Raw genomic sequence first — 23,220 nt, 5'->3', positions numbered from 1 at the left:
AAAACGCTACAAATTGAATCAAAATCAGTTCTATTTGGCTGATTTTATCTAGAGATGCAGAGTTGTAGATGCCATATCTTTACTCAGAAAGATTTCATCCATAAAACATACCAGCAGGGAACAAAAGTTCACATGGGGGTTGGAAGAGAACATTCCTTACCTCCTGCCACACATTCTTTTCTGTGCTCATTTATTGTTTCTGGTTCCCCTTTGGCTTCCTAAAATCATAAAGAGATTTTATTGCTAAACATAGAGTGGAAATCCTTCATAGCTAATCATTTCTCGACTTCCTGTCCTCTCCTGCCTACCCTGTTCAAAAAAACACTCTATAGTATGCAAAGAACTGTGCTAGGCATTCAGAAGGAAAGAGGACTGACTCCAAGGGGGTTCCTAATCTAGCTGAGGCATAAAAAACAGAAGTACATGAAAAGCTGCAATCATGATACAAGTTACTTCAAAGCAAACTAGGATTACTTGCCAAGTAAATGAGAGATAGATAAATATGTGCTTTGCAAAAGGAAGAGAGCAACACGATGGGTTAAGAAGCATGGAAAGTCTCTGCAGACAAGGAACAAGCTGGAGCTTGAGGGAGAGATAGGACTGAATGGATGAAGAGGGGGCGCGGTGATCTAGGACTATCACACGCAGCTTTCCAGATGGATTGTTGGAGAAATTATGGCAAAATAGCTGCTAAGATTGTGCTATGTTTGGCTTTTACTCCATCTGAATATATTTTAAGGTCACTGACCAACTGTCCTACAAAGGTATCCATACGAGAATCACCATAATAGGAGAGTTGCTCTATACTGCCTGGGGAAATCTAAAGGAGAAGCTATAGGTATACAATTATTTTAGGATAATTATTATTCAACATTCTCAGAAATTTTCCATAAAAAATAAGGCCAAGACAAATTTCCTTGGTAGGGCCCTTGACACCATGTCATGTAAGTTCTGGACAACTGTAACAAATGAAATAATACAGGTAAAACACTGGATCATCCTTATCCATATTTACATACTCCAGTTTTTTTAATCCCCCCTCAACCCTGTGACATCTTCTAGTTCCTCATCTCCCATTTGTGATCAGTGAACTACTCTGCCCCTGCACCTAACGCTCCAAGGAAACTGCCCTCCCCAGTTATCAGTGAACTCCCTACTGCCAAATCCAATGGATAATTTTCAGCCTTTATCATTTTTTTGTGTGCGGTACGCGGGCCTCTCCCGTTGCGGAGCACAGGCTCAGCGGCCATGGCTCACGGGCTCAGCCGCTCCGCGGCACGTGGGATCCTTCTGGACCGGGGCACGAACCCGTGTCCCCTGCATCGGCAGGCGCACTCTCAACCACTGCGCCACCAGGGAAACCCTAGCCTTTATCTTATGTGACCTCACTGTAGCATCCAAATCGATCTATAATCCCCTCCTTCTTGAAGTTTTTTCATCCCTTGGTTCCCCTTTCCTGATGTCCCCCCATCACTACAAAGCTCCTTCTTGGTCTCCTCCACCATTGACTTCTCTTATTAGGCAATGGAATCATCAAGAGTCCATTATCCTCTGTGCTCTCTCTCTGCCTGCCCTCCTTCCTTGGGGAATCTCATCCACCTGCTTGGTTCTTTGCTGATAACTCGCAAATATGTGTCTGCTTCTGAAAGTCCCACGGGTGAGCTTATGAATATGGGTATAGAGTTATCTATAAAATCTCCTTACAGGGTATTAATGATGTCTCATATCAACCTGAAACTTGACTTACCTCAAATTAAATTAAATTAAATTTACCCCACAAATTCTTCTCACTCCCTCCTATTCTCATGTTATTCTATTCGTTCTGTAGGTTAGGCCAGAAACCTGGGTGTTGACCTTTTCCCAGACCCCTGATTATCAGTTACCATGTACTGTGAATGCTATACCCCAAGTATCTCTCAAATGAGTCTCATTTTTTCCATCATCACTAAATTCATACTATCTTCATTTCTTGCCTGAATTACTACTATAGTATTCTAACCAATTTTCCACCTCCATTACTACATTTTCTAATCCATTATTTTTTTACGTTTTCTTTCTTTCTTTTTTTTTTTTTTTTTTTGAGATGAGCTAGGAAAGACTAGAGGACTTGAATTTTCCTCTGTCCATTTTTTATAAGGGGCAACCACTTTCGGCATGTGGGCTAGCCAACACTACACTTTATATATACTTTACACTACAAAGAATTATCCCAAATCACATATCCAATTACTCCACTCCCTTCAGATAAGAATAGTACAAAATTTTTATCTACCTTATTACCTTCAATGTATACATGCCACAACCTTCTCTTAACCTGAGTTAGTTGCAATGAGTCTATGTTTCTTGTAATCAAATAGGCCTAACTAAAAGAATGTTTATACACTGAGGGGAAAGCAATAATAATACACACACACAGACACACAGACACACACCTCCGCACATAGAATACAGAGAGCGACTGATGTATAAATAAGACCCTTAAAGGAACGTAGAATTGCCCCTAGTCTGTAAGTTACCCTTCAAATAATTATAAATTCATACCAGTGGCGATATGCCTTCCCTTTAAGGAAAGGAATTTAATCTTTTCTATAAACATTTAAATATTCATCCTTATAATGCTTTATAGCAGTTTGCCATGTACCTGTATAACATTCGATACCACTCACTAGGAACCTCCTCCATGACACCTCTTCTGTCCTCTCACCCCAACCATTTCTCTTTCATATCGCTGACCAGTCTAATTACTGAGTAATTGTATGTTTCTTCCATTAATTATAACACATCTTTAAGATAGATATCACTGTTTTGTTTAGCCTTATTTATTAATGCCTTCATTTATTTAAGAGTACTCTACAGATAGATATTTAGCTTGTTTCCAGCAGATCTTTGATGAATAAATGAGTGAATGAATGCATGAATGAATGAAAGAAAAATCAGTGTGGAGTCAGGAGGTCCTACCTGAGTCTACTGAGTGACCCTGGATGGTTTGGACTCAACTTCTTCATCTATACAATATCAGTATAACTAAATTCTATTAACCTCATAATATTTTGAAAGGATAAGATGCAATCGTGCTTTTAAGAGTATTTTGCAAACTTAAAGGGACAGTTCTAAATATCATTGCAACATACCATTACTTTTACTGTTAACATGCATATATTTCCTTACCTGGTTTTTTTTGTTTTTTTTTTTTTTTTTTTGGAGGGGGGTACGCGGGCCTTTCAGTGTTGTGGCCTCTCCCACCATGGAGCACAGGCTCCAGACGCGCAGGCTCAGCGGCCATGGCTCAAGGGCCCAGCCGCTCCGCGGCACGTGGGATCTTCCCGGACCAGGGCACGAACCCGTGTCCCCTGCACTGGCAGGCGGACTCCCAACCACTGCGCCACCAGGGAAGCCCCTCCTTACCTGATTTGACATGATTTTTTCTTCATTCACAGAGCCTTGGAGTGCAATATTTTCAGGAGCTGGACTTCCACCTATAAGAAGGAGGAAACACATCAACAGTGTTGGGGGGAGGGGGAGCAGTAACAAGTAAAAGAGGAAGGAATAGTGAGGGTGGCAATGCGGGCGGAATAGTAAGTGGCAAAGTGCTTAACACGTGAGACAAATTTTGTACTAAAAAACTTTAAATGTGTCCATTCATTCAGATTCAGGACTAGGTCAGCTAAAGTTCCCAAGGAAGCTAACCATATAAGATTTCTTAACAGAAATGAATACCTGTATAAATGGTCTTCAAACAGTAGGGTTTTTAAAATAAAAAGGAGCTACTGCTGCTTTTTAAAATCAAACACTTTACTAGTATAATTGCAGAAACTGAATGAAAGGATGAACAATTAGTAACTTAGTAGCTTTTTTTTTTATAGATTGACAAACAGGTTTTTAACAATTATATATGCAAGGCTGATAACAAAGTATATCCTTCCAAAACACAGTATCTTTCTAAATAAAATGTAATCAAACTAAGAAGAAAAGATGCACTTTTAATTTATGCCATTCCTTTTTGTAATTTCCCTTTGTTTATTTGTATTGTCATGTACTTGATGATGATTTTCCTCTTCACATGATCCATTGTCCTGACTTTAGTTCAGTGCAGGCACAAAGGTCAGTGGCTATAGTCAGATTTCGTTTCTTTCTTTTTAAGAAAACAGAATAGTTAAAGGATGTATTAGATATTTTTAATTTACATGGAAATAAGAGCAAAATGGTAACCCCTTTCTTCAGGGATATAAAATTTTTTCCCTATGGAAATTTTATTTTAGTTCTTTAAAAAAAAATTAAAACAGGTAGTAGATTCATATGGCCCATAAATGAAAAAGCGTAAAATTGTTTTCCAGTGAAAATTTTCCCTCCCATCACGCCTGCCAGAAACCTACTTTACCTCCTCATAGACAATGTTACAAATTTTTGTCTAGCCTTGCAGAGATATTTTATATATACACAAAAACTTTTTTCTATTTTTTTCCCACAAATTTTTACATGCAATACATAATGTTTTGTACTTTGGCGTTTTTCCACACAAAAAATAGTTCTTTGATATCCTTCCAAGAAAAAAGTTTCCTTATATATGTTTTACAGATGTATACTAGTATTCCATTACATGGATATGCCAAAATATGTTAATTAGTCTTCTACTGATCGTTAACTTGTTTCCAATATTTTGTTGTGACAAACAATGTTGCAGTAAATAAACTTCCATATACATCATATAGTATGTATGTACTTAGATCTACAGGATAAAGTCCCAGAAACCAAATTGTTTTATCATGGAATATGTACATTTAAATTTTGGGTAGATATTGTCAAATTCCTCTCCATACTAATTACAATAATTTACATTCCCTGCAGCAGTGTATGAGAATTCTTTTCCCCCCAACAACCTTACCAACAGTGTGTAATCAAATTTTTTATCTTTGTCTACATGACAGGTAAAAACTAGCACCCTGGTGCAGTTTTAATTAAAATTTTTCTTATTTGGTGTGAGGTAGAATATAAAGATATTCTTCAGTCAACTGAAGGAATGGATTCCATTTCTACAATTTTACAGCTCCTTTAACTTAGCACCTGTATCTCAAATTTAATTGTCCCAATTTAAACATTAGATGAGTTTTCCTTGATCGGTGTTTTTGGTTGGAATGAGAGCCTATGTTTCCCATGAGTGTCAACCGTAGTGATGTCTCACTGGGAACGGTTCAGAATAAGCACTTTATTTTCAGACTCAAATGGCAGAAAAGGATCTAACATGTTATCTAGTTAATATCTGCCTCCTGAGTGGACCATCACTAATCGGTCCATCCTTTTAACCCAGTAGATTCTAATTAGGATTCTGAGAATTCCTAAGTAGGTGATTTCACATCTGCATCACAGTTGAGACTCAGGTGTGTCCAATCAATTTTGGCCATAAGGAAATATTTAAATCCCATTAAAATATACTGTAATTTTTATTTTAAATACAGAATTGGAAAAAAGTTGGTAACATTGTCATATAGGAAGGCCATGGTCACCTCTGGACTTCTTTTCTCCAGACTATGTCTTCAAACTTCTTTTATAAAATAGTATTACTGAGCCACTGAGGATGGTTACTCCACTAGCTTCCAAGTTTGCTTAGTGTTTTAGAATGGAGACTCGTCTTGAACCCTTCAACAGCTTACCTTTGATCTTCTTCACAGCAGAAGTTGATCTTTTATCCTCCTCTTTCTCACAGAGTGGTTTACAATCAATGACACCAGAAGCCATATGCAAAATTTCTGATCCAGAATCTATCAACAGGAGGAAACTAACAGCATGAATACTATGCAAAAGGATTATTTGCTTATGTCCTTTTCATTTGCACACACCTTAGCAGGTCACAGAACATCCAAGCTTATAGTTATAATACTAACACTCTATTTTTATATCTTTTCTAATCTACTCACCACTTGAAGTTACAGTACTCTCTGTGGATGAAGTGTGTCCAGGAGATGGTAGGGTGGAATATTCCCTGTCAAAAAAGTAGAAGTATTTTAGAGTGTCTGGTCCAAAGAATTCTCTTAGAAATTAACTGAATATGCATCAAAAGTCATACACAGAAACAAACAAGCAAACCTGGACTGTGGCAGGCTCTCAGAATATAAGCGTTCAACACCATTCTCCTTAAGATAAAAAAAAAAGAGAGAGAGAAACAAGTTTAACAATTTGACATTTTCCATTCCAGTGAAGTTGTGTTAAGCAAACATTTTCATACAGTTTTAAATGAACCCATATTTGCTTTGCTCTTCTGCAGAGGATATGGGAATGGGATGGTACAGGGCAGACTGATATACATACTTCCTCAAAGCTGTACTTGCAAAAACAAAGTCCAATTTTAAGTATACTTACGAGTCCAATATTTAAAGAAAATTTAAATTCTTGGGCAAAACAAATTCTAAACTTAAAGGGCAGATAGAGTTTATATCATGAACTTAAGTTTTCTTTAAACAGAACATTCTAGGTGGGCATAAAACAACATTTCTATTTATGGAAATATTACTCAACTTAAAAATTTTGGCCTGTTGATTTAAAAATGCTTCTCAATTTTCTAGCTAGACACATAATACATTTTAAAGTTAATCCAATTCTCAAAGATCTGAGGGATTACATCTACGTCAGCACCTCTTACTTGGGGTTCAAAAAGAACTTAACAAAACTGTGGTCCCAGCCTTCCAGGGCAAGCATGTGAAAGTCTCATTTGAGCTTCTTAACGTTTATCAAGAGTTCCTAATTTGGGGGGAACTTCAGAAGATTAGGTTCACTTATTCTCTTTCAAAAAATACAGTGGGAACACATGTTCCTCTTTAATAAAAAGTTTTTCTATTCAATAATAAGTATATTTTCATTATCATTTGGTTTATTTAGGAAAAAATATAAAAATTTAATAAATTAAAACTGAAATCACTTGGACATATCCAAAATATGCACAGACAATGCAAAACTGAAGACATTTAAATATTCCATAATCAAACACACAGCTTCTTGTTAACTGGCACAACCAACAACAGGTTTCAATGGAGGGATGCCGTATATCATAAACCGTATTTAGAATCTCTCCAAGATAATACTGACTATAGTCACAGAAAGATAAAGGTTTACCAAGAGTTTGCTGAATGTATAGTTATCCAATACAAAAAACAATAGCTTACATCTGTTCAGCACATCAAAATTTACAAAAGCCCTTTTACGTATCATCTCATTTAACTCTCCCAACAACCTTATGCAGCGGGTTTTACGAAAAAAAAAAAAGATTTACTTATTTCAGGTAAGGAAAGTAAAACCAATGAATAAAGTAATTTCTCGGGAGTATTCAGAATGGTGGTGTCAGCCTCTAAACAGTCTAAACAATCAGACTAAATACAGTCTGATTGTAAACAGAACTGTCTTCATTGTAAACAGAACTGTCTCTGAAATACCCTAAGGCTATCGGAGAGGCAGACTTCACAATGATTGTCTTAGACTGGTAGATGATTTGAATATAAACTTTTAAAATGTTCCCCTCAAATGTTTAGAAAACTCCACAAACTTGTGCAGCAAGAATTTACACCTATTCCTCCTACATATAAATGTTGGGCAATCTTCTCTTTTATTTCATTTTTGTCCCTGCTTTAAATGTCTTTGTGTCAGATTATATGTAACTGAAGCCTCTTGTGACATCAGTTTAATTTTAAGTCAACAACTTTCATCAAAGGGCCAGTTTGTGCCAGAAACAGTGAAAGGCTGTTTCTGGCACAAAACAGAAAGGTTGGAGAGACCAAAAACACATTCCTTGTCCCAGAGGAGCTCACAGGCCAGTCAGAAAGACAAATATGTAAAACAAATACTTCGTAAATTATAAGCAGCATTCCACAGAGGAAAGTAACATGCACAGAACAGAGTAGGGTAATATTTGCATTAAATTTTGAAGAGAAATTATACCTTATACTTCACAGGTAGTTAAATGATATTGGCTCTATCCTTAAGATATTTAAATAGATTGTACTAGTAATTAGTATATGCTTATTTAACTATCTGCCAATATATATGTAAGAAATGAAGCTATAAAAATATGAAAAAATTAAACATTCTTCAGTCTCATTAAGTATCTTCCATAAAAGTCAACAAGGATTGACTCCTTAATAATAAAAAAATCAGGCCCATTTAACCCTCTATAACATACAAATCTGTTATTATGTGTGGCTTGAAAAAACATTTATTACTGTGCTATAATTAATAATATATATTATATATAATAATTATATTGCACTAACTAAAAAGCTAATTTTGTCAGAAAAATATTTCTTCTTATACAAATCAGAGTCGTGAATACCTATATTTGAATTTAAGAGGTATGAAAGAGAATGCAGTTATTTTCTATTCAATTAAACTGATTTCCAGTATTAGGGGAAAGGGAACACATTATTTCTGTAAACTTTGTTTTTTTAAAAAAAGTTTATTATTTAAAGTCAAAATAATAATAAATATAGCAAAAATACAGTTTGCTTTCATTATACTAGAAATAAATCTCATTTGCCATATGGTCTGTGTAAAGCCCTTCTTTTGTCCTATTTTTTATATGTGAAACCTTTTGGTAAACATAAAATATTTATTGATTAAATAAGTAACAATTCTGTGATTTTCGAGAAATGGCATATATTTTGTAGCTGTACATTACTACATTGTTCTGTTGCAAGGATATTGGATATTATTGGATATTACTCCCAATTCATTAATCTTTATAAATCTCACTAATCAGAAAACAACATAATATACAACATATCTCAATCTTAGATTTTCATACGTTTGGTCTAACATTTTTTTCCTCCTTACAAGAAGAAGCAGATAAAAGAAGGAGATTTTTTTTCTTCCAAATTTAGGGTTATAGTTAATGCAAGTTGGAGATATAGCCCCTCAGGGCGTCTGTACCTGTGAAGGGGGGGTGAAAAATAACTCAGCAAAAAATTTCTACAATTGTGCTCTTTTCTTCCAGTTTCAAAAGGCACCCCTATTTAAACCCACAGGAGAACCTAACACACACAACAACTGTAGGATCTGGGCAGATGATAAAAAAGATAATTTACCGGATATATTTTACAACCAAGGAAAATCAAGAAACTGACTAAAAGCAAGAAAAAGAAATTTCAGAAGAGAGACTTACCTACATGTAGAAGATTGGCTCAAGTCAATGAGTCTAACATATGCCGACAGCATAGAGCAGGAAGCATGTTCTTCCTGTTCGAGCCATTCAAATATCAACCTGCATAACATTTACATGAAAATCCGTGGTCCAGCCCATTTGCTTTTGAGAGTAAAAGTCTAACGTAGGGTGGGGTAGTTAAGGTACTCATGGAACAAAGCGAGACATTCTCCCACGGGCTAGATCAGCAAATGCAGGATGCATACACACATATTCTCTCTCTCTCTCTCTCTCTCTCTCTCTCACACACACACACACACACACAGCAGTATTATTTTAATATTTAGATAGAAAATATGAAGAACAATAAGAAATAACTTCTAAGGTATTAGTAAGGGCAATTAACAGGCCTAGATAATCTCCCAGGGTTACTCTTCTAGATGAAGTGCTATTTCATCCTTAGATTTTTATGATCAGAAACCCTTCCACTAATAAACATTCATGTTACCGATGTAATTTTTACTTCTATATCCATTTTAGACAATTGATGTTGCTCAAATAAACTAATATGATTTTCTGAGAAAAGAAGAAAAACCGAACAAAAGGAGTCTATATAGACTTATTTTATTCTAACTTAAAAAAAACAAAAATGCTCTTGACTTGAAGTTGGTTTCAATATTCTAAAAAGAAAAGAATGTAAAATTAAACATCAAAAGATTACAACTGTTATAACCTAAATAAAACGAAATTCCTTCACAAGTTTTTTGGGGTTTTTTTTGCAATTTCTAACTAAAAGGACACCACACCTTCAGATCCACAGGACATTCCCACCACTTTGAGGTTCATTTGTAATACAGTTATAAGCCAACTTCTACATGTCCCAGTTTTGCAACTGGCAATGTTATTTATTCTCCAAGTTTATTAAAGCTGCACCCACGCACAGCTTGAGAGAACAGGACATACAATGGCCAGAAAATCTGAGATACTTTAAAACTGATTCTGTCCTTTGCCTCATAAATCACCTTCTCCTAGTGATAGTATATCTTAGGCAAAAACATGTAATGACATGAAGGAGACCTCAAAGGGATGGCAAAGCACTTAATATTTAGTGTATGTGATTTTTTTTTTAAACAGCCAAAGAGAAAACAGAAATTCATCTTCCTATCCTCTGACCTGTATCCCCTGAGCTTCACACTGCTGATAATTCTGATTCTGGGTGATAGTTACAGTTGCTATTTTCTGAGTGTTCACTATGAACCAGGTACTTTATATATGTTATAAAGTGTTTTGTTGGGGTCAAATCTGAGGTTGGAGTAGGTAGAGGGGAGAATCAGTTTCATCATCATGTAATTTTCATGAAGCTTCTTAATTCTTGGAGTGTTTGGGGACAAACACAGGTACCTAATCACGAGTCCAGTTTTGCAAAGTCCCAGAAATCCTTTGGTTGCTCTTCAGACTCAATGGTGGGAGCAGTGAATAAGGAAAGAAAGATTATAAGGAGAGACAACTGAGCCCCAGAGAGAAATTGCCAAGAGTGAGGAAGAACTGAGAAAGTTGGGCCAAATGAACAGCTGGGTCTAGCTATAGAAGGGAGCAGCAATCCCTGATTCAGTGGGAGACTGTGCTACTAGCCAGCCCTGCTGGATTATCTATTTGCCTTGAAAAGTAGAGGATAATTTTAACTGCATCACAAGGAGTCCACCCAACACCACAGTAATACCCAGCTCTGAAGGTGCTGAAACAAGAAGTGAGAGTCATCTCCCAACCGACCAGGAAGAGGAGATCACCAAAGGTCCAGACACAGCATTCCAAGGAGGTCGACCGTGGAGCAGGCAGGGACTATGGACAGTGTGGTCAACAAAGAGAAAGGACTGCAGAGATGTGAAACCAACCACCTTCTCCAGCGATCTCTCAGGAGGTGAAGTGTCCTTCCCTGGGACCCACAAGTTGGTGAGACCAGAAGGACATTGGGATATACTGGTAGGCACCAGTATAGAGGTTCTTGGAAATGCTGAGAAGGGACCCCATGAATCAAAAAGGCCTTCCTATTCATCAGCAAGTGGGGAGACAGAGCACTGAGATTTGTCTCTCCTCTAAATATGACCTACTTGGTTTGTTTCCCTGGACTGGTTAGGCCAGAATTCAGCTGCTGCAGAGATATATAGGTATATGTATATGCATAATGTATGTATATGTGTATGTGTGTATTTGAATCCTGAAAAGGACTCTGCAAAGTAATATCTCTGTTTCACAAGGGAACACACACAAACTGAAAGAGGTTAGGCCACTTGTCCAAGTTCACACAGCTAATAAGTAACAGAGTCAGCTTAAACCCACAACTGCTTAATTCCAAAGCCTATGCTATGTGGCTAAAAATTCTAGGTCATGACTGGGAAATATTTCAAATAAATACAAAAGTAGACAGGATAGAATAATTACCCTTTGTGTACCCATTCTGCAGATTCAACAATTAACAACCTATGGCCCATCTCCTTTCATCTATACCGTCACCCACTAAACCTACCTTAGCATTGTTTTGAAGCATATCCCAGATACCATAGACATTTCTTTCATAAATATTTTAGTCTGAGTCTCTAAAAGATGAGGACTGGAAATAATTTATTTCCTTTCTTCCTCTTTATGCTAAAATATCCCAAATAAATAGATTTCACTGGGTCATTAAAGTAGCTCTGTTCTCCCCAGGAATGTCCCAAACTGGACCCCAAATTATTTTACTAAGACACGTTCTTTTTGAGGTATTAGTCTTGCTAGAGTCCTTTGGTCACCCAAAGATCCCTTATGAATACCGATGTTCACTCTTATCTCCTATTGTGCTTTCTGAAAAAGATGCTAGAATATAGCTTCCTCTATGAAAATGGGAGAGGAATTAAAAAAATAAATCTAAGCTTCTCAGGAACACCAGTCAGAAAGCAAGAGGGCGAGACTGTCAATTCAACAAGTCCGCTGGGTGCTCACTCAATGTTTTAAATAGAGCCTGTAGGGAGTACAAAAATAAATAAGTAAATAGGCATTCAACAAATATTAATAGAGCAGCTACTGCATACCAAATCTATTCAGGTTGCTAGGTGCACATTGGTTAATGGCCAAAGGCACTCTACACCAAGCTTATAATCTGATACAGGAACATGTTAAGAAAACAAAGGACTACAATGTAACCAAAATATAGACGAGAGGAGCACAGAGTTACTGGGGTCTAAAAGAAAAGAGTGAACTTATTTTTTTCCTGAGTGCTACGGTTGAGAAATGAGGAAAATGAGGCCTGAATGACAAGACTTTTCCATAGTAGCAGAGAGGTCGAACCAGGGAAAACCCTCACTTCTTGACTTCTAATCCATTACGATTTCCATCTCAAGAGGGACTAGAGATGCTCGATGGTAAACATTTCTCACTACCACAAAAGGTTTTATGGAACTTGGTTTTTGGAATGGGCCTTGATAGTCAAATAGAATTTGACAAGTGGAGAAGTGGAAGTGTTCTGGGCAGAGAAAACAGCATAAACAGCTTTGTGTCACATATTCCAACGATACAGACCACCTGGTTTGGCTGACATTTAGGGACAATTATAAGGCATGGATGGAGAAAGGATGGAAAGGTAGGTTGCAACCAGATTAGAGAAGAGCTTGAATACCAGGGCAAGTTGTTTGTTTTGAAGGCCCTCAGGAGTGATGAAATTCCAAGAGTTTGAAGCCAAAGAGTTAGGAAAACACAACGATTTATGGGTCGCTGGGACAAACACGGATTACATGCTTTGTAATTTTAATTTCATGTTTCATCCTAATTCTTATGACTGAGAATGCATAGATAAGCATTATCTAAGGAGAGAGTTCTATTTGTTTAAGAGATGGGTGGGGGGCATGAAGGGGTAGAAGGTGGGGATTTACTCAAGGGACAGGCATGAGGGAGTCAACAGGATGCCCGGATTGCTCAGTGGAGCAGAGGAAAAGGGAAACGGTGGACATTGGTGGGAACAGCCATAGAGTGCAGCTGACAGATTAGTTCCTGGGGCCTATGGAAGAAATGGCACGGAGGCAGCAGGAAAACCTTCAGGGAATCTGTACGTTTCCGCAGGAGCATTTAACAGGAGTTTGTCTTGTGATCTCCGTTCGCTCCTACTTCATGGGTGTCGAGACAAAATAATTCGGTCACATATCCTAATGAGAGTGGATTAGGAGCTCCTTTTAGATACAAAAGGGAGCAAATTTATTTCTTAGCCAAAAAACTACTTTCAAGGTAACTAGGAGTCGTTATTATGATTGAAACGTCTAAATTCAGTGTTCTCAGAGGAGTTGTAAGAAGGGATTAATCTTTGAAGCTATACAAACTTGAATTTGAATCCCAGGTTTGCTACTTACTAGTTGAGTGTTCCTGGTTAAGTTATTTAACCTCTCTGAACTTCAGTTGCCTCATCTGTAGAAGCAGAGAATACTTATCATTCAAAGTTGTAGAGAGAATTAATAACATGGCACGTGGAAATGTTTTCCTACAAAGCACCTGGTACACAACTGATGTTGGTTCCTTCCCCTTTCTTGGTGAAATCAGTACCAGATAAAAGGGAAATTACTAACAACCAAACATCCTGTAAGCTTCCAAGTTCAACTTCCTTTATTAAAACTTTACAAGAACTGCTAAGGAATAGCAAAATAGATTCATTTCCTTTTTCTTTCCTTTTCTCAGCTATTCAATAGGATGGGGTACTAAGGAATGGAAAAATGTGAGATACATACACTTAAAAGAATAAGAACAACTCATATAAATCATTTTTTTTAAAAACTCATTTTTTAAAATGGACAAAAGATCTGGGTAGACATATCTCTAAAGAAGATATACACATGGCCAATGAGCGCATGAAAAATGCTCAACATCATTTGTCTTTAAGGAAATGCATATCAAAACCACAAGATACCACTTTACATCCACTAAGATGCCTATAACCAAAAAGATAGACAAAAAATAATAGATACATGTATATATATAACTGAATCACTTTGCTGTACACCTGAAACTAACACAACATTGTTAATCAACTATGCTCCAATATAAAATAGAAATTAAAAAATCAAATTTAATTTAATTAAGAAAAAGATAGACAAGTGTTGACAAGGATGTAGAGAAAATGAAATCCTCATACATTACTGGTGGGAATGTAAAATGGTGTAGCTGCTTTGAAAATCTGTTTTGCAGTTCCTCAAAGTGTTAAACATAGAGTGACCATACGATGCAATAATTCTACTCCTAAATATATACCCCAAAGAACTGAAAACATATGTTTACACAAAATGTTTTACACTAATGTTCTTAGGGGCATTATTCATGGTAGCCAAAAAGTAGAAACAACCCAAGTGCTTATCGGTGGTGAATGGATAAACAAAAGGTGGTATATTCATACACTGGAGTATTATCCAGCCATAAAGAGGAAGGAGGCACTGATAACATGCTACAACACGGATGAACCTTGAAAACATTATATTAAGAAAAGGAGCCAGTCACAAGAGGTCCGTACTGTATTATTCCATTTATATGAGACATCCAGAATAGGCCAGTCTGTAGAGGCAGAAGGCAGATTAGTGGCTGCCCAGGGTGGAGTAGGGTGGCGGATAGGGCTAGACTGCTAGTAGGTGTGAGGTTTCTTTCGAAGGGGATCAAAATGTCCTAAAGTTGATTGTGGTGATGGCTGCACAACTCTGAATATTTTTAAAAACGTTTAATTGAACAATTTAAATTGATGAATTGTTTGGTAGGAGAATTATATCACAATAAACCTTTTCTATTTTTTATTTTATTTTATTTTATTTTATTTTTGCGGTACGCGGGCCTCTCACTGTTGTGGCCTCTCCCGTTGCAGAGCACAGGCTCCGGACGTGCAGGCTCAGCGGCCATGGCTCATGGGCCCAGCCGCTCCGCGGCATGTGGGATCCTCCCGGACCAGGGCACGAACCTGTGTCCCCTGCATCGGCAGGCGGACTCTCAACCACTGCGCCACCAGGGGAGCCCAATAAACCTTTTTTAAAAAAAGGAAGAGTGATGGATTTCCAGATTCTGGAACAGAATGGTCTGCTCCATTTGACTGAGAAGATCACGTTCCCTCAGGCTCAGACTGCTGACCAAGGAAAGTGCTCCAGGCACATCTCCACGACCTGGGGTGTTTGCCTAAGTGCCCTCAGCTACTCAGTATTCTCTTCTTGGGTAGAGAAGTACTATTAGCACCTAACTGCAGCCATGGGTACTCCTTGGGCTTTGCCTTACTCTGTACAGCAAAGTACCAGCACCTCAAAGATAATCTAGCCTTTACCTCGAGAGAGTCAATGAGACCTGAGACTCCTGATAGCCAATAGTGAATTTAAGTCCCAAACCAGCCTGCCTTTCAAACAAAAAGTTCAGCACACTTCATCAAAATCTCCATTTGGTTATATATCCTTGAGTTTATACTACAGAAGGGGTAGAAATCCCCCCAGATGCCATCAAAGGTTGACATTTCTCATGCATCTGAATTCTGTGGTATAAGACTTGTACTTGCCATAAGAGTCTCTATAATACTTAAACAAAACAAAACAACACCACAGAAGAGGGTCAGGATATGGTAGAGCTAAAAATGAAGTTGAAATATAGTCCAATACTCACTTCCATACTTAGGTCATTATTCATCCTGATGCAACCTGAAAGATCTGGTCCTGGGTGGGGACACCTAATAATAGACAGTAAAGTTCCTTAATACAGGTGGAAAAACTGCAAATTTCAGCAGATACCAATCTACCACATAGTTCCCCTTCCCTGCCCCAAGTTTACCGAATTTCTAATTAAGTTCATGTCTTAACGGAGACATGATGAAAGAGAGCTCTAAGCTCATCAGAGAGAGAGGTTATAACCATAGAGAATCTAGTCCCAAATGAAAATGAAGTATTTGCAATTCAGAGTCTTGCTTCCTGACCCTCGATACAGAAAGGAAATTTCATTGGGGTGAACAGTGCTCACAAACTCCACTGACATTTCTGAACTTTTCCTAAGGAAGAAATGTCTGTGTACTTAGAAAGGTGAGTGAGCTCAGATGAGCTTTGGGAGAAGGTATGTACGAGCACAGGATAGAGTCCCAAAGACTTGTTCACCTGGAGTGTAAAGGAATAGAAAGATGATCGAAACCTAGCTGAATGAGTTAACCTAGCAGTACATAGTATATTCCTAAAAACTGGGAAACATTTTAAGTAGCCTAATTTGTCTTTTACACTTTAAGAATGGATATCATGAAATTCAAAAGAGCTATAGAGAAAACTATAAAGGTATCTTTGTTTTAAAATTGTCAATTTTCAGAAAGTTAGAGAAGTTACACAATAAAAATTCCACAATAAAGATGTCGTGATGTCAAGATACGAAACTTTTACTGATTAAAAGTTTAGGCAATAGGAATAGGCCACCCACGAAAAGTAGGCCAAGTGTATTTTGCCCTTTTAACTTACTTGTGCCTTCCAGTCACATCCAAAGCACCTTCCTCTACTTCTCCATATTTGGGCCTTTCACGTGAAGCATGGATTCGGTTGGCTACACATGAGAAAGGTGTCAATTCTAGTCTTGGAATTGCTGTAAGACTATCCAGATACAAGGCATCTGCAGTAGAACAGAAAAGAATAAATATAGAAATTAATGGTTCAAATTATATATATATACTATTTCTTTTCCTCTTGGGAGATTAGACCATTTCTGAAAAAACAAAAGTCAGTTCAATTCAATTAACATTTTTTTTTGAATTTTTGAATTTTATTTTATTTATTTTTTTATACAGCAGGTTATTAGTCATCCATTTTATACACATCAGTGTATACATGTCAATCCCAATCGCCCAATTCATCACACCACCACCATCCCCCGCTGCTTTTCCCCCTTGCTGTCCATACGTTTGTTCTCTACATCTGTGTCTCAATTTCTGCCCTGCAAACTGGTTCATCTGTACCATTTTTCTAGGTTCCACATATATGCGTTAACATACGATATTTGTTTTTCTCTTTCTGACTTACTTCACTCTGTATGACAGTCTCTAGATCCATCCACGTCTCAACAAATGACCCAATTTCGTTCCTTTTTATGGCTGAGTAATATTCCATTGTATATATGTACCATATCTTCTTTATCTATTCAATTAACATTTTAACATTACAACCCCCCACCCCCTAAATTTTGATGCCTAGTTATGAGGGGTAGAAATGTCAGTTATTTTTTTAAGCAGGTGGTAGGGGTGAAGGAGGAGAAACAGAAACCCTTACCTAGTAAGCAACTAGAGGGGTCAATAACAATCTGCTACCAGGGGGCAAAATCCAGCCAGCCTCCTGTTTTTGTAAATAAAGTTTTATTGGAACACAGACACACCCATTCATTCAGTATCATCCAAGGTTGCTTGTGGGCTACAACAGCAAAGCTGAGTAGTTGCTGCAGAAACCGTACAGCCTGCAAAACCTCAAATATTTACTATCCGGCCCTTTACAGAAACAGTTTATCAACTCCTAAAGAGAAAAACAGTTCGACATTGTAATTGTAAACCACTGAAGAGTGCAGGAAATAGGGTGACAATTTTTTTTTTTGAGGAAATTGTCTTGTCACGTTTTTCTGAGTATAGGAAGCAGCAGAATTTAATAGAAAAAACATAGCTTTGAAATTAATCACAATTTTTAGTTCAAATCCTGACCCTGACACATAAACCAGGTGTGTGATCTCGGAAAAATAACTAAACCAACTCAGCCTCAGTTTACTTACATATAAAGTGTCACATGGGGACTTCCCTGGTGGTCCAGTGGTTAAGAATCCACCTTCCAATGCAGGGGACTCGGGTTTGATCCCTACTTGGGGAACAAAGATCCCACATGCCTCGGGGCAACTAAGCCCGTGTGCTGCAACCACTGAGCCCACGCGCCACAACTAAAGGGAAGCCCACGTGCCAAAATGAAGTGCCCGTGCGCTGCAATGAAAGATCCTGCTTGCCACGACTAAGACCCAATGCAAAAATAAATAAAGAAAAATTTTTTTAAGTGCCACATGACCTTAGGCAAATTATTCAGTGTTCCTGCTAACTTATCTTTAAAATGTGAATTACATTAGCATCTACCTCACAGGGATATGGTGAGGGTTAAATGAATAAACAGGTACGTGAACATACAGTTCTGAGAGCAGAGAACTGTTCCTGGCACACAGCGGGCACTCTTTCAGTGCCGCCATAGTGTTGTTACCATCACTGAGTTAGTGTGGGTAAAATCGTCTCTATAAAGCACTTATCTACTGTCTGACACAAATTGGCCACTTGTTAGTAGTGGTAGCAGTTTTCTCTCTTCTAGTTGAAATGATCCACAAGTCCTCTACTTGCTTCTTATTCCTTCTTAAATTTATTTTGATAATCATCCCATTTCTTTTGTCATTTCGGAACCAACCATTAACTTTTGCTTTCAAGCACATCCAGGTTGTGATGAGAGATACCACCACTTTCAGCATTTCCTAAGATAAAGTTCATTCTCCTTAGACTGGCATTAATAGTCCATGAGGTGACCTACAACATGCTCCAAACTTAAATTCTACTCCATCTTGACCCAAGCCCTCTTATCTCCACAGTGACTTATCCAGCATGGACTCTTCTCCAAACACTTAAAACTTTTGCATTTTTTTTCCCCCTCATGTCAATCTCCCCAATTGGAATACTTTTTCCCTGCTTTTTGCTTTTCCAAATGCAGCCCGTCTTTCCATGCCTGGTTCAACACTCATTTCTTCTACAGAGCCTTCTCTGAACCCAGGTCTTACTTCCTTAATAGTCTGTGAGTTACTTTAGGACTCACTTTCTAGTATACATAAAATAGTGCCTTGCACAGAGTAGGTGGTCAAATATAAGTTGACTGACTGAATTCAGGGATAAACATCTAAGTTTTCAACATTTGTTATATAATTGTGATTAATTATTTTCCCTCTCAAGAAGAACCCCACCCCCAGCTGTGTCTGACAGGGTATAGGAAAGGGTCTATCCATGCTTACCCAGCAGAGGTGTGTACCAGCATGTACGTCTGAAGGTCAGGGGTAGCCGATGTATTCTTGCTTCTTGATCACTATATCGTTTATGGCAACACTGCTTCTGAACAGAATATCAAGTACTATTAGCTTTCCAAAGGGCTGTAATATATTTCATAATCTCTCTTCATCTCCAAAATTAGAAAGAATATCACTGTTCTCCCGCAAGAGAGTTTGAGAAGAAAATAAATGACATCAAGTAACAAAGTTTTCATGCTTTGGATCAAAAGGGACGTAGCTTATAAGTAAAAATGTAATTCTTGTTAAAAATCACTCTTCAATAATTTAACAGAAAGATAACATCAATTCCCAATAATCAACACTTTCATATAAACAAAGGCTTTGAGGAAAGAAATATGAGTGAGGGGCAAGTTTAGTTATATAATTCTTCTTCATGATACCATAATCAAAAAGTTTTAAATAGTACCATTTCCTAGGGCCTATCAAAATTGTGTGTGTGCACATGATAAAGAAAAAAATAGGTATCTTGCGTTGTCTGATACCCTCTCAAGAAAATCAGTATAGCTTAGAATTCTAACTTTCTAATACACATTGGACTTAACTTTCTATTTTGGCATAGTAGGAGATTCACAATTGGCACTTAAATAGTTTCAAAAAGCTTAAACTCACCAACTGTTCCTGGAGAGGTTGATGAATTCTATCCGTGCAGGACAAGGGATCGTAGTGAGGAAATTCCTCATCTAAACAGCTCTGTCATGAGAAAAATGGTGGAGTGCATTCAAAGACAGAATGATGGGAGAGTGACAGATACAAAATACATTAGATTTAAGATGTGATGCTACCTGAGAAGGAGAAAATGGACTAGTTCTTTATCTTGTATTTTTCATTAAGGGAACAAGTTTGTAATGGTAAACCTCTCACTGCATTTTCCCCATTACTTGTTCTAGGAATGAAATCCAAAGATCAGGAACAGGAAACTGAATGGCTTTGTCACTGAAATCTTCAAGCAGAGACCAAAGAAGCTTGTTGGAGACATAACTCAGAGAGTGAAAATGCTGTCTGTGAAATTTCTACAGCAATAAAATTGCGACTTTTGTCCAAGAGGTAGATACATGTCTATCAGTTACATGGTAATAGAAAATTGGTGTTCTTGAGATGATTATGGAGATTTTTCCAGTTCAACTTATTGTAAGGGGATTTTTAGGCACTCTGCCTAGCTTAATCTCCTACATGAATTTTTTTTCTCCTTAAACAGATGTGGCTGCATTATGCCCTAGAAACAGATACATGCAAATATCACCCTTCTCTCTTTCCTCCTCCAGCCCCTTCCCTCCAGTGCCAACCTTGCTGTTCCTTATGTTCTTTATTTATGAACAGAAAGGAGAAATTCACCAAGTGTCAGAAGAGAAAGAAATACATTTAACTGTACCATGGATATCTTGAGATATCCAGACAGAGAGGAGTTGAAAGTTTAATTCAACTAGGAGAGAAAAGAGACAGCAACCATCAAAGCCCACTCAAGAGTCTCAGAAAGGAGGTGCCTAAGGCTAGCAGACTGGCCCTTTGCTAACAGATACAGTTCTGAAATGCTTCCTCTCTGAAAGATGTTATTAGGAGCCACGACTCATGTGCATTCTCCTCTCCTGTTTTGCTAAATGCTTTCAGTGCATAAGAAAACAAAGTCTACCAGAGCATCTTTTCTAACTTGATTATTTAATTTTATGGCTAAAATTATTATATATTATAACTTAGCTTCAAAATCTTAACACCAACTGGACAACTTGCCCACAGTAAACACATATCACAGAGGTTTGGGTCTTTTTGTTTGCTTTTTACCTGAAACAGCAAGCCGTGGAGTTGTCCTTTAATTAACTTCTTTCTTAGTGACTCAATTGTTGCTATAAAGAGAATTTATAACCAGATTAATATGACAATTCGTAACCCCCTTTTCCCTTAGTTCATTTTGTAAACTTTTTTCCCTAAAGATTTTTTGATGTGGAAAGATTTTTTGATGTGGACCATTTTTAAAGTCTTTATTGAATTTGTTACAATATTGCTTCTGCTTTGGTTTTTTGGCCCCGAGGCATGTGGGATCTTAGCTCCCCGACCAGGGATCGAACCCGAACCCCCTGCACTGGCAGATGAAGTCTTAACCACTGGACCGCCAGGGAAGTCCCATTTCATAAACTTTTAACAGCTTTCAATTTGAGGCCTGAGGAAAGGAAAGAGAAAACAACGGCTTCTGAGAATGACATTCTCAACTCATGACTCGTGAAACTGGGAAAGCAGAAATAAAACAGGTAGGAGCAACTAAACCATTATTGCCCTTGAGTATTTAAAATTAACCTTGATAGATGCAAGTGAATTATCTTCTAGAAGTGAGTCACAGAATTATTCATGCTAAAAAGGGAATACACCTCAGAGGTCACTCGGTCCAACCTCCTACCCATGGGGAAATTGTCTCTTCAGTAAGCCTCTGCTTGAGCTACAAGCAATGGAAGCCCTGGAAATGGAGTCATAGAATCCCAGATTCCTACAAGTAGGTCTGGGATCATGAAGACACTGATATCCAGAAGATTTAAGTGGATAAATGGTTATTCGTGGAGCTGAGATCAGACTCATAGGACAACGCTCCGTTCACTATACTCTTTTGTGAAATTAAAAATACGTGTCTCTCTACTTAACTGAAATCTGCTTCCCAGTAACTTCCAAATTGTCCTCTCTGGAATAATGAAAGTGATAAAAATACCTATCTAACTTCTTAAGTTAAATAGCCACATATTACTTATTTGACAATCTATACCCTTTGAAAGATAGCCAAGAACCAGAAAATAGGCTGAAATCTTGGGAACAACCAAAATAGATGTTGATATCCATGCCCTTTATCCATGCGGCAGATCCTCACAGTTCACTCAGACAGTGGGCTCTGAATTTATACATAATTCTCACAAGCTTGACTGTTTTCTCAGCCCACAGATGATTAAAAACAAAAATTAAATGAGGGTACGAAGCTCTGTTAGATGGAGGTGTATTAATAGCTGCCATTTAAAAAAAAAACCCACTAACAGCCAGGAAAATTAACAGCAGATACTCTGGTGTCCAAAACACGTAGAAATCTGGTGCTTCTTATTTTAAAGACCAACAGTTTTATATCTCAGTAGCCTGAAGAAATTCTGCGCCATGAAAATAATGCTAATACATGTGGAAATTACAGAATCTAATTATAAATATTTTTCAGGGATAAAGAGCTTGAAAAGCTTCAATTATGTGGAAAATTCCCCATGTAAAATTTATTTTGTAAGAATATTTTTTTGTAAAAATAACATTTCCCAATTAAGCTTGACAGTGTTTATGAGGCCCACAAGGAGGAAAATATATTTTTAAACTATTTCCAACATATGTAAGTTAAGAAAAATTAAACTCTTAATACTTAGAACTCTAGTAAAGATTCAGTTTTTAAAAATTCTCTGTGTTAACTGTATTAAGAAGTAAGGCTCTGTCCTCCTCCTGACCTATATCTGAGCAACAGCAATCAAAGTTTTCAGAAGTGGCCAACATTATGCTTCTGAAGTTGTGTATCTCAAAACACTGTCTTTGAATTTCCAAATTAAGCTTGTGTTCAGAAGAAATAATGAGTTAGTATAAGACTGTCTAAATTGCCCATCTGCTTTCCCACCAGGCAATCTTGATTTTTAGAAATAGTCCATCTCAAAACAAGTTCCAAGTTGTAAACCTCATTTCAACAGATGTTTTGTACAATGGGTAGCAATTATTTTCATATGTTTCATAAGGCGAAACAAGCTGGCTTATGACGTTAATTTGCATGTACCTTTGCATTCTTCTTTATGTGTTTGGAGTTGGACCTGCCATGTCTCTAGGGCATTTAGGTTTCACATGGAAGCAACTAAAACAATGGCCACTGTTTCCCCTGCTGTTGCCATCTGTGACGTAGGATGAGAACAGTTGTCTTGGATGCATTTTCTTTGAAGGAAGCTGAGATAAAACAACTTTCTAAATGACTATGCACTAAAGCTTTCAGGCAAAGGCCCTGCGATTAATTGGCTGCTGAAAATCAAAACCATGATAAT

The 23,220-nt window shown here is 37.5% G+C and overlaps 1 protein-coding gene across 2 annotated transcripts in view; it reads right to left on the bottom strand.

Annotated features, from left to right (window-relative positions):
• The window catches only part of IRAG2 (inositol 1,4,5-triphosphate receptor associated 2), a 98,082-nt gene that overhangs the window by 20,334 nt on the left and 54,528 nt on the right, over window positions 1-23,220 (bottom strand). The window contains exons 20-29 of one of the 2 annotated variants that reach the window (XM_060024451.1): window positions 20,969-21,030; window positions 19,802-19,882; window positions 19,139-19,235; window positions 16,591-16,738; window positions 15,761-15,824; window positions 6,082-6,128; window positions 5,913-5,977; window positions 5,649-5,756; window positions 3,406-3,476; window positions 161-218 (exon numbers count right to left, since the gene is read on the bottom strand). In XM_060024451.1, the coding sequence (XP_059880434.1) occupies window positions 161-218; window positions 3,406-3,476; window positions 5,649-5,756; window positions 5,913-5,977; window positions 6,082-6,128; window positions 15,761-15,824; window positions 16,591-16,738; window positions 19,139-19,235; window positions 19,802-19,882; window positions 20,969-21,030 (801 nt within the window). Of the gene's footprint in view, window positions 1-160; window positions 219-3,405; window positions 3,477-5,648; window positions 5,757-5,912; window positions 5,978-6,081; window positions 6,129-9,142; window positions 9,167-15,760; window positions 15,825-16,590; window positions 16,739-19,138; window positions 19,236-19,801; window positions 19,883-20,968; window positions 21,031-23,220 lie in introns of those variants that run through there. The other variant, XM_060024452.1, reaches the window with a different exon arrangement.

The sequence above is a fragment of the Delphinus delphis genome, chromosome 11 (assembly GCF_949987515.2).
Source record: "Delphinus delphis chromosome 11, mDelDel1.2, whole genome shotgun sequence".
NCBI classification, from domain to species: Eukaryota; Metazoa; Chordata; class Mammalia; order Artiodactyla; family Delphinidae; genus Delphinus; species Delphinus delphis.
The sequence above is the reverse complement of the archived record's forward strand: the minus strand, read 5'-3'. Positions and strand labels throughout refer to the sequence as shown.